Below are 12502 nucleotides of genomic sequence, written 5' to 3' on the forward strand. Positions count from 1 at the left end.
GCAGTCATCCAACTGCGGCTGTGACTCACAGGAGTAAACAAGCTGAGAAATTCCCATATGTCAGGCTTGTAATTATCGGAATACAATGCTTCTTGGATATTATTCAGGAAAGTTAAAAGACAAGACATAAAAAGGAAGACAATGAGTCAACAAGGACAAACTTACTATCATGATCTGCTAGACATGGTGTGTATCTTCCTCTGGGTTTACGTGAACCTGTGGAGAGACAAATTGCTCTTGTCCTTCTTGAACCTGATCGGGACTGAGGTTGGGGAAGAGGAATATTGGGGTCTGGCGCAGTGTGAAATATCTGCATGATCAAAAAAAAGAGGGGGGGGTAAATAAATGTCATAAATAATAGAAGTACTCTTCCACTTCTGTTATTAATTCATGTTTTCCTCACCACAGCTCCTGAAATTAATGCTGTAATGGTCTGACACATGCAAGAGTGAATTCACAGAATATAAGCTTTGCTCTGATGTCATTTTACAATCCAAGAACCACAATACTGAGCTGTGTTTAAAATTTATACTAATTCTATTAAAATATTCATTTAAATAGTTTTATTTTCTAGCCCTTATTAAGTGCTTAACAGTCTAAACTGTGAAATGTACAATAGGTCCTTACAACTTCATTGCTGCAGAAAATACTAACATTTTTTGGGTATCTGACTACTGTACCTGTGACACAGGTACACATGAGGTTTTAAAGAACTCTATGCTGATTAAGGATGGCCAGCCTGCCAGCCAGGACAATACAGAAAATCCAGTAATTTGGGTGACTTTCATTTGTATCACTTGTTCTGCACTACCCAAGACACATGCAGTAGAGGTCTTGAAAGACCCTAAAAACTCTCTTGGATACTTCTAGTAAAAATGATAATTGCCTTGGAGGACGACGAAAGCAAAAGATATAACCAAAATATTTGTGTGTTTTTCTCCCAGGTGTCCTTTCTCACCTATTCCTCCTAGTGCAGGCTGTAAACTCAACTGAGTATCTATTATGGCATTCTGTAGAAGGAGATGGAATTAGTTCTGTGGAATGGAGAAGAGGTTTTACAAAGATTGCCTACTCCATTAAACTGCTGAAGGAATCCAAAATGTCCAGTCTCCATACTGCAGAGAGGGCCAAGTGTCACAGGTTAATACCATGCAATGCCAGAACAGAACTCTGCAAGGATTTCTGGATCCCCATTCAATAGGGCACTCCCAGAAGAGGATGAAGTGAACAATGAAAAGATACCTCTATGCCACTCACGGAGTACAAGAAAGCAATTATACTGCTATGGTAACAAATACTGCATTTCTTGAGATGCTCTTGAAGTACATTAATACTGTACTAGGTATTGGTGAGCAACACATCAATATAAAAATAGAGACAGAGAAACAAAGTAAGGGTGATTCTGGTTGTGCAGTCATGGTCTTTGTATTGTAAGAGCTTGTAATTTTCTGGAGGGGAAATTCAGTGTTGGAAACACATACTATGTATGTTTTGGAGCTACAGGCAAGGAGGCTACCAGTATCGCACCAATTTTGAGGAGTCCCTATGAAATATAACTGGTGATACCAAACAGTACTGCCAGTACTTACTGACCAACTAGTGCAGGGGATTCTGGTGTTGATTGGGAACCGCCTCTTAGCTGAGTAACATGAAATGGAACAACCCCAAAGCCTTTTCACTTTGTTTTGTTAGTCAGAGAAGGTGATATATTTCAACAAAAGATCCTCCCCAAAAAATTTATTTTGATGATCAAGTAAAGGAGGTCTGGACTGTTCTGCTGAGTTCTGAAATCAAGCAGTTTAAAATAAAACAAAATCTGAGGAGGCTTTTCAGTGAAACTGATCCCTGCAACGGTAGTGACAAAAGTGTTTAATATTTCATGGATTTTCCTTCTCAAAACATGAAACAGTTCTTATTTAATGTTCCAGGAAAGAGTTTGAGGTGGACCTTTGCTTTTACTGGTCTCTTTGGGGAAAACAAAATAGACAGGCAGGCACAGACAGGCCTTTCTTCAAAGCAAAAGAAGTAACTAGATAAGTTTGTATATTCCAGAGTATTGAAGAACTTTTAAATTGCAAGGACATGATGGGCTTAAAACCTGTAACTAGGAATAAAACCTCATCTGAGATATTTTTTTTCCTTTTTGCCTTTTTACCTTTGCTCTAGTACCTATGCACATGAAAAACGACACAGTCCACAGAAATGGGGGATTGTGCTGGGGCTCCACATTGATGCTGCTCATGAAAAGAGAACTGATGTCAGGTGAGGTTTCGTGATGTCAGGTGAGACTAGATCTCCACTGTGCAGCTGGTCTCTCCCCAAAGGACAGCAATGGTCAGAAAGACTCTGACCTGACGCTCAGAGCAGAATCCGTGCATTGACCCAGAGTGAACCTTCATACACTGATAGCAGGAGAGAGATGGAGGAGCTGGGAGCAAAGTTATGACCTTCTCATTCTGTTTCTAGATACAAGAAGGACACAGCAATCTTCAGAAAGCACCTGATGATTCAGAGCAACTCCTTCAAAGCATTGGAGATTACGCCTCAGATCTGTACCTTGCACAGCCACAAAAGACTTGCTAGGAATACAGATCCATAGCGTGGGGTGGGAAGAAGGTATTCTTTCTATCGATGACCTTCTACAAATGCTGGTTTTCTTATTCTTAAGAACATAAGGATGGTAATGAAAATGAGATCTTAGTTTCTCTTTATCACAAAACAGTCAGATCACGTCTTTCTACCTTTTCATAATGCTCTATCAGAATTTCAACGACGATATTCTGAAACTTAATGTTCATCATAGCAGCCACGGTTTCTTCTTGGGCTCTCATCAGAGTCGGTCCAAATATAACACCAAGGTTGGATACAGTCATTAGATTTTGCTGACTGTGTAACGATACCCTTTAAATGAACACAAACAATATGCAATTAAATAGTTGTGCTAAACTACAATTCCAACAGGCAAAAACCTGTTAACACAATTTCTTTAACAAGACCCCAAGTTCATGCCTCCCCTTTAAGAACATTTTTTAAACTTTTACTTTTACTGGAGTCAAAAGACTATATAGTACAACTACTGTGTTTCCATTAAGGTTCCCATCCTGCAGTAACTTAATAGATAATGAGTATGTCTTCCTAGAGGAAGTATTTAATTTCCTGACATAACTGACAAGCAAAAGCAACAATCTCTGAAGGTCTCCACAGAGAGATCCAGACCATGTAAAGTTTAGGAGTCTTTGGGTAGGCACCCATCTCTCTCCAATGATTACACAGGAACTTAAATACTTGATTGGCTGAAAATACCGTAACAGAGGTCAACCATATATCTCAGCTTTCATGTAAAGGAAAGAAACTTAGTTACTGAAAACACTTACATTGCAATAGGATCTCTTTATTAATGCATTGAAAACATGGGATCAATGAAATAACTGTTTCTGTGGTACATATAACACTAAATGATCATCATGACATCTTCTGGCTTTAAAATATATTAACCTTTTACTTCTGTATATTCTGTTATCACTTACTGTACTTTTTCTGTCACTTTTCTTCTTTATGTAGGATTTAAAAACTAAGTTTTTCAATAATTTATCAGTTAGTAAAATTAAAACCACCAATCAGTAATCCTCAATGCCCCCTTTCCCTCCTTACGAATAAGATTTGCCAAATAAAAACTGTATCACCATAAATCCTTCAAAATAACTGCCAGTGATTCCCCAGTCACAGCTGCCCTATTGCGTCATGTCTGACAAATATCATCCCAATCGATAATTGCTTTAATGCTCAATTTTAATGAATCTGCTACCAAATGGAATCAGCTACTGAGGCGCTTGTTCACATTTTCCTCTTCCTTCTCACTGCTATCTGCAACCATTGTCAAGCTGAGCATTTTTAGCTATTTCCCACATAATTAAAATAACCCTTGTACCTTTTAAAATGAAGAAACCTTAAAATCTATAAAATATTGGCAGACTAGCAGGTACGAGCAAACTTTATCTCCGGGTTTTCTCTGATAGTCTTCATTAATCAGGTTTATGGAGACATCTGCTATGTTTTCCTTCCAATAACATTCTCAGTTGGCTTGATTTATTCTTAAAATGTTATACAAGCATTAGCTGAGGCCAGACTTTGGTAGCAAATAACATAAATACTATCCCCTTACAAAGATTAAAAAGGCAGTGCCAAAAAATCAGATTTTTCCAAGGCTACTGGAGGATTTCGTTAAGATCAGGATCAAACTCATGTCTGGACTCACATTACGCTTTCTCTCATTCTCACTGTTGACTGGGCACTAAGGACACACAGAATTCATAAGACAGTAGAATTACCTTGGTACAGAGGTGAGATAGACTATGCAATTACTTCTATAATGAACTAATCCTCCCCTCATATTTGGAACAGGAATGTTTTAGCATCCCATTTACATTGAGAAGCAGAAGAAATATAGGAAAGGGGTTTGTACTGGAGACAATGTGATTATAAACTGCAGGAAAATAAATGCCCATCTTCTTAGGTGTTTCCAATGTTGATTCTTTAAGTTTTGCCAAAAACACTTTCCAAAATTTTACTTCAGACAGACACACTGGCAGAGATCATTATCTGGAAGCCATATCATGAAAATACCTATCTTGTTAAAGCACTTTTTTAGCCAATTATCTAATTTTTTCTGTGACAGATCTTATGTTTGGCTTAGGTGACTAAGGGGTGTTGGGGAAGTCCACTAGTATTCTAATGAAAATAGAATTTTGAATTAGTTAGCTCTAGGTTTCTTAGAAAAACCTAAAAAAAAAATAACCCTTTGCAATATTACTCTGCTTTGTGCCGCACAGTAACTGTTAAGGTATCTTACACAAACATTATAGTCTTATAGTGTAAGACAGAAAGTGGTGTTTGTCCTGTGTTTGGGTTTCCTTGGTTACAAATTTGGTAGCGTGGTTAATAAAAGGAATGGTGAATTTAATAACATTGTGACCAGCAAGGACCTTCCAAAGAGCATTTCAAAGGCTCAATTTCTTGCAAAAAAAGAAAAAAAACAGGCCTGTAAGTGAATCATTTTGATAACCAATTTCTCTGACCTAGTCCTACTGTTGCTGAGCTGCTGAACAGATATAGGCCAAGGTAATTGTGCATTTCAGGTAGCTGTAAGGCATTCATTAAGGTACAGTTGCTTTCTCCTCAAAATCTCTTTTCTCTGATAGATCACCAGTAAATTTTTGATACTACCAGACTGCAGACTCCTGACTATCTACCTTAGAAAAGTATGGTGTTACTAAATCATACCAAAGAATGCCTTATTCTTTAAAGTAGACAGGTAATCTGACTACGAAGGTTTCGAAACAAAAAATGAGTTATCTGAAAATAATACCAAACTTCCCATGTTTGCCTAGCTGACTGAGTATATCCTCATGCAGTATCACCTCTCTGCAGGCTGCTTTTCAAGATTTGCTGGCTTTGTTTGTTTTTAGAATGACTTACAGCCTACAGCATCCAGATCATACTTAATTTTGCACAGTGACACAAAAGTCAAGGTAGGCAGAGATGTAAAGACCTTAAGACCTAAATCAAGAAGAAATAATATTATTCTTGTTTTATAACCTGTAGTTAAAGGTATAGTATTTTCAGCTAGACACAAAACCACACATAAAGGAACTGAACAGCTAAAAGAAATATAGGGAAAGTATGTACATTTTGAAACTGGATTTTAAACAAAAGAATGAAGAAACAGACGGTTGTTTAGGTTTCTTTTTTTCATATTTTCCCATTTACATAAAATTAGGCACTTTATCTGTCATTTGTTCTTTGAAAAATCTCTACACAGTGGTAGGAAAAAGATGAGGAAGAAAGATAGTTAATACATTCCAGAGACTAATTTTGAATTCAGTCTCATTAGAATTGCTAGCATAAACAACAGCTGGAAAATTATTAAAGAAATTAGAAGGAGTAAACTGAACGTTGGAAAGAACTGAAAGTTTTCAGTATAAAACTGTAAATTTATCAAATATATGATAGGCAAGAATTAAAGAGAACAATTAAAGAAGAGAATACTGCAGGCAGGCTTTTTGTTGGGAATGCATCTGATGTCATATCGAGAATAAAGAGGCCAGGAAAACGGTCAAGAAAGAAATGTTTGCCTATAACTAATTCGGCCAACAAATAAGTCAATTCCTATGTATATATACAGCTCATTTTGGGGCTTCCAGACCAGCAGCTTTTACAAAATCATTAAGCCCTCATTAAATGTTTTAACTTTTTAGAGGGTTAGAAAGGGGGAGACATTACATGTTTTTCACTAATCAAACAACTCTGTGAGTAAGAAAACTTATGAAACTTGTTTTCATCTGGTTCTCCAGGTTACCCCATGTGTGACAAGATGTAAGGTCAATCAGTTTTTGCAATGGGAGCATTCACAGCAGGTTGTTAACATGTTAGTTCTCCAGGGGGCTAACGACATAAAGGGCTAAAAATAATTTATTAGGGCTAAACGATTTCCTATCAAAGAAATTTTCAAAGTTTTCATGTCTATAAGAGGAAGCAAAACTGCATTAGGCTCCACTGCAGACAGCTCCCTGCAGGCTGGGGCTCAAGCTGTGATCAAAAAAGCAGAATAGCTGGGATGTAATGAATGGAATGAAAACATGGAATGGAATGGAATGAATACAACATGGACTTATGTCTTCTACATATCTCAGTCATGCAGGCCTTATCTGAACAACTGCTGTTTCAGTAGTCACATTCCCAGATCATTGATAAATGTACTAGAATATATAGCATCCTAAATCAGAAAGAATAATACATAATAAAAGTATTCAGCAAATGCCAGGAAAAACTGGCCAAAGATTTACTAAAGTGATATGAATAATTTTTGATGCAGAAACATGATAAATTGTAATGTAATAAAGGCATGTAATCATAGCTATTGACATAGAGAGACAAAGAATAAAACCTTGTCTTTTTGTCTCACAGCACATGCCAAGTGTAATTCAGTGAAGACAGAGGGTCATCAGTTCAAAGAAACGCAAAATCTTTTTGATCCAACATTTAGTTAATACCCAGAGAAGCTGATGAAACAAGGGAGATTCAAAAGTAGGTTTGGACATTTACATAGATATCAAAAATATAAATAATAATACTTCAAATTAGTGTTTCCAAATGATACTACAGTTCAGAACTGTTAGACAGAAAAATAAGATCAAACATGAAGGCCAAGTATTATCACATTAGTCTCCATTCATTTCTGAAATGTGGGACCTCGAGTCAGATTCAACACAGTGTTTTCTAACAATCTTAGCATAGTTTTATGTGTTTGCTAAATTTAAGTAGTGCCAATTCCTGTAGTAAATAGGAATGTGAACTAAAACATCGAGTGGGTTCATTTCATAAACATAGCTTGTCATTTCGGTGGCTCTGGTGGGTTTTTTTATTTTGTTTCTACGGTGAGTAGAATTCATCTACGTTGAGAGGAGCATTTTAGAAACAAAATGCGACATCTAGTGATACTGTTTAAGCACAGAGAATGGATTAAGCAACACTGACAAATCTAAAGCAGAAATAATCACATCTCACAATAATATGAAAGATAAAAAGAAAATAATTACTTGACCAAGTGCTTGATAAGGATGTCCAGCATCTCTCTGTTCTTCTCTGGTAACTTATGCACAAGCGCATGCACTGCCTCAACTCTGTAGTTCTGGTCATCTGACTCTATTAAACAGAGAACAAATATTGTTGATAAATTAGAACATGTTCTAAGACACGACCACAAATGGCACAAATGCCTGTACACTACAACACACATGCATTACAAGAAGCCTTTAAAATGATGAGGATGACTTTATTATATTTATTACGACATTCTGAAATCTGTATTTCACGTAACTCACCAAAAGTAGTTATCACTGATACTGGAACCAACAAAGTTTGCAGTGATTTTGACCCAATGTGCCATTTCACTGAAATCCAAGACTTTACTCCTTGATATTAGAAACATCTAAAATTCTCAAGTGTCTTTTATTCTTATCAAGGCAAGAATGGGGAAATAACTTCAAATTCTAAACTGATGTCATTATAAAAAACAATCTTACTATCTCTGTATCTAATTACTCCATTCGTGAAAAGGAGATAATTATCACCCTCTCCATTTCTCAAGGCAAACTGGGAAAATAAAGGTCCCTGCATCAGAGGGCTGAATGCTATAGAAGCGTTATCAGCCCATATAAAACAAACCAACATATAAATCAAGGTTCAAAATTCCATGCAGAAGGCAGTCACACAGAACAAACCACTGAACAGCTTCATCTAGTGAGACTTCTCTGTTCTGAGGGCTTTCATGTGGCACTGTGCTGTCACATACAGTGACATGAAGAACTCGGATCCATGGCTGGATCACTGAATATGAGACCAAGGAGAAAAATAAGGATAGAAACTGAGGAGATTACGAGTCAGAAATCATATTACTTTCATGAATGATTATTTATTACTTTACTTACTAACAGCAACAATGAAATCTTTGTGCAGCTTGAAAGTCATCAGTGGTTCTGAAAGACACCTGGTTGTAAAATATTAAAAAGAAAATTTTAAAGAGAGCCATCACTCAAAGTCTTGTTAAGTTTTATGGGTGTGATTATGACAGCCCTCAACATCTGCACAAAGTATATTGGTATGTCCTAGGAAACCCAATTCAGTGATGACTGATTACAAGTAATATACAACTCAGTCACGTACACAGTCTGAAAATCTCTTGAGCTGAATCCAGTGTCACCATCTAAGTTAATAAGAGAACTATTACTGGCACTGACTTCAGCACAGAGACTCACTGTTTTCTGATTCCCAAGCTGTAGAATAGGAATAAATACAGCTGCAGAACATGGTACAGTGGGCTGCACAAGCGATCTTTACCCATGAAAGGCAAAAACATGATGAAATTTGGGACTGAAATTCTGATTGTAGAGATCCTAGAAGAGTCATTCTCTGACCAGCAGACTGTGACTTGCTTTACAGACACAAGCGCACAGCTGCTGCAGGCTCACGTTCTCATTTCACACAGTATCTACAATGATTTGTGCTTCTGAAGATGTATTAAAAATTTCTTCAACCAAAGCCAGTCTTTTCAATGAGGTTTACATGAGCATTTCACTATAAATCCTAGGCATATTTTCCAGAGTGAATAGGGATTTCTGTGATACTTTCCTTTGTTAGAGGAGCAGTTTAGGAAATCTAGATTTTTAGAAGGCATAAAACACTCACCATCTGGGTTTAATGCTTTTTATTATGTTTCTTTTGAATGTTATATATATTTTGAATATTATATATTGACATGCAAAAAAGTGTTATCTTGGAAGTACCATAATTCTTGAAAATTCTGTCTCTTATTAGCAAAAAATTTTAAGAGAAAATGATAATGTTGGAGGGATATTTTGTTTGTGAATATATGAACAGCACAGGATAAAAACCTATGCTTTTGCACAGATACAGAATAGAAAGACTGTGCACAACATGTGTCGTGGTTAACCTAAACATTTTTAAATAAAAACATACAATTAATTAAACTCTGGCAAATTTGGGGCTATATAAGGCATGACTATCTTAATAAGGCAGAAAATATGTGACAAATTTTAGATTTATTATTATACATGATCACAGGGACATTAGGTGAGATAATAATATACTCAATTATTACCATGCTAATAGATACAAGAAATGTAATATGATTTTAATAAGAGAAAGATTAATAGGCCAGAAAAGGAATACCGATATTTGTGCAGCATCATACTCACCTGAGGTAGTTTTTCAGTCCGCTTGTTATTGTTTTATTATCCCAAAGTTCCAGATCAATATCCATATCAGGAGGAGACTTAGGAGCTGGTAGAAATTTTAATTATGATTGTGTTATAGTTTCACAAACACACTAACTAGAAAAGCAGCAAAACAGAAACTAACAGATCAGTCATTTAGTTCACATGATTACTTATGAGCCAAATTATTATCTACCAATCTGATCAACTTGAAACTTTCAATCTCTGCCAAAGTATTAGTAAAAATTAATTCAGCATTATTTAGTACCTGTAAACATTAACTGTATGCACTGTATCAAAGTGTAAAATAAGCCCAAGTCAACAGAGAATTACTATTGTATTTGGCTTAGACATTTAAATACAGGCATTACAGAGCCAAATTATGTATATAAGACTAGAACAACTGTCTATTAAACAGTTATGCTGTGTTACAGAACTAAGCTTTGGAACACTTCCGAAATATGCCAAATAGGACTTTAAAGGTAAAATAAGTGTATTTTATGAGTATTTTGCTCCTGTATGTCAATAATTGCATTCAGAAATTGAATACTAATGCATACAAGAAACTAGGTAGATGGATCACTCATTTTAAGACTGCAAACTCAATTTAGTGGAAATTGTAAATATTATGACACACTCTTTTGACTACAGCAGTTAAGGCAAAAGGGACCACAGCACATATGCTGCACATTGACAAAGGTTCACTTCAGATACTTACAAAATATGGTATTCATCAGCTTTTGCACCTTGGAGTTTACACCTCCTATTCTGTACAGCCCCAGGATTGTAATACCTACATTAGGAAAACAAACACAATGAAAATAATGGTTATTTCAATATACACTGATGCGTCCTTGGTGTATGTTTTCAAATCGTCTATATGTATTTATGGAAATTGTACAATTACATTCTTAAGTACTTCTTTACCCTACTGAATGATCTTCTGGGATATTAACAAATGCATTCCACTGAATCCACACTATACACTAATCGCAGTTTTACATTAACAGTACCCTTTCGAATAGAAATTACCCATACTAGCAAACAACAAAGAGATCACTGGGAAAAGTGAAAAATAAGACTCAAAAGCAGCCTTAAAACACATTACACGTCAAACAAGTTTATCATACCTAGACTTCAGTGGAATTACTATACATCTGTATTTGTTTAGGACATCATCCCTTCCAATTAAGATATGATTGACATCTATAGAGAAATAATGATTGTACCCAAAATAAAAACATATATAGTATACCATGGCAACACTTCAGTTGAGAATTTGTATATTATGCATGGATCCCCATGCAAAATGGAGACAGTCAAGTCCCAATTTACCCATAAGTTTCGACTTTTTTTTAATAGCACAGATACTAATAAAAAAATAAGGTTTGAAGTGTGACCTTCACGACACAGTATTTCAGTATTCCAATGATGTTAATTTTATTGTTTTTAACAGCCTCTTAACACCAGCAGTCTTCCCTTCTCCCCATTTCAGGTCTTACCATTTAAAAATTCCCCAATTTTTCTTCGAAGATAACATTCCAATGTCTGATCTCACTCCGATAACCTAGGTGTTTTGGTTTGAAAACTTTTTTCCCCACCCCCCCGCCCCCCGACAGGAAAAAATGCAAGCTCTGAGTCAGCAATGATTCAAAAGCTACATAACACTGTTACTTGTGAAACTGAATTCATGTTGGGCTCAGTGTTGCCCAGGGAGACCAGCCACAGAGGTTTTGGATCAGAAGGGAGTTTCACACTGGCAGTTCAGTGCATGGGCAGGAAGATTCCCTCTTTTTATGGAAAACAATACACCCACACCTCTTCATTTGAAAGGGGTTAATTAAAAATTTGCTGTGAGTTGCAAGGTATCACCCCATCAGCAGACTGAGTATTTTTTTTGTACATTCCCACTAGCAAACTATTAAGCTGTTTAAGCAACATGAAATTGCAGAAAATGTTTTAAAAAACCACTTAAATGATATGTTAAGAACTGCTGTTGGAACTTGTGGCAACAGTTGTAAGTGTAAAGCACATGGATAAAATGTGAAAAGTACAAAACGAATGATGGACACACTTCAAAGCACAGCTGTAAAATATGTAGAATTAACTGAAGTAATATTTGACAAAAAAATAGTCATAATAATCTAATACATAATTTGCTATTTAATACACACCTCTTGTTTCTACAGCATGAATACATTTCCTCACAAAGTTGAAACCTGCTTCATTTAAGAACACTATAAAAAGAAGAAAAAAAGTTCATTATTTTCTAATGTAGGAATACACAAAATCTCCCTGTTTAGCTACATTCACATGTTAGTCAAGAAGGACTGATGCACATCTATCCAGGAGATTATGATACTCATTCTGTAATAGTATTCTTGTAGATAAATCCTTAGCACTCGAAATCCAACTTTCTAATCATTAGCGATTCATTACGAGCAGAATATTGTACTACTGGTTTCTGAGAAACCAGTAGCCCCTCTACAAATACAGCTGAAACCTTGTTGCTTTAAAAGTGGATTCCTGTACTCCTTTCTGCTGAGGAAAATGCCTTTAACAGTTCAGGACCTACGTTATGAACAGAATATATTAATTGGTTTTAATACGACAACATTCTTTGCTCCTTGCACATGCACATAACCGCTTGTAAAATGCTAACATAGGAAAACAATCTTTGTTATTGACTTTAATTAGTGAGCTTATTTCTA

The 12502-nt window shown here is 35.9% G+C and overlaps 1 protein-coding gene across 1 annotated transcript in view; it reads right to left on the minus strand.

Moving 5' to 3' along the window:
• The window catches only part of ARHGAP42 (Rho GTPase activating protein 42), a 155906-nt gene that overhangs the window by 14182 nt on the left and 129222 nt on the right, over positions 1-12502 (minus strand). Inside the window, exons 13-19 of the mRNA XM_065638471.1 lie at positions 11966-12028; positions 10510-10584; positions 9774-9858; positions 8487-8545; positions 7596-7701; positions 2742-2901; positions 166-310 (exon numbers count right to left, since the gene is read on the minus strand). Coding sequence (XP_065494543.1) covers positions 166-310; positions 2742-2901; positions 7596-7701; positions 8487-8545; positions 9774-9858; positions 10510-10584; positions 11966-12028 — 693 coding nt within the window. The remainder of the gene's footprint in view (positions 1-165; positions 311-2741; positions 2902-7595; positions 7702-8486; positions 8546-9773; positions 9859-10509; positions 10585-11965; positions 12029-12502) is intronic.

This window comes from Caloenas nicobarica, chromosome 1 (assembly GCF_036013445.1).
Source record: "Caloenas nicobarica isolate bCalNic1 chromosome 1, bCalNic1.hap1, whole genome shotgun sequence".
Classification (NCBI taxonomy): domain Eukaryota; kingdom Metazoa; phylum Chordata; class Aves; order Columbiformes; family Columbidae; genus Caloenas; species Caloenas nicobarica.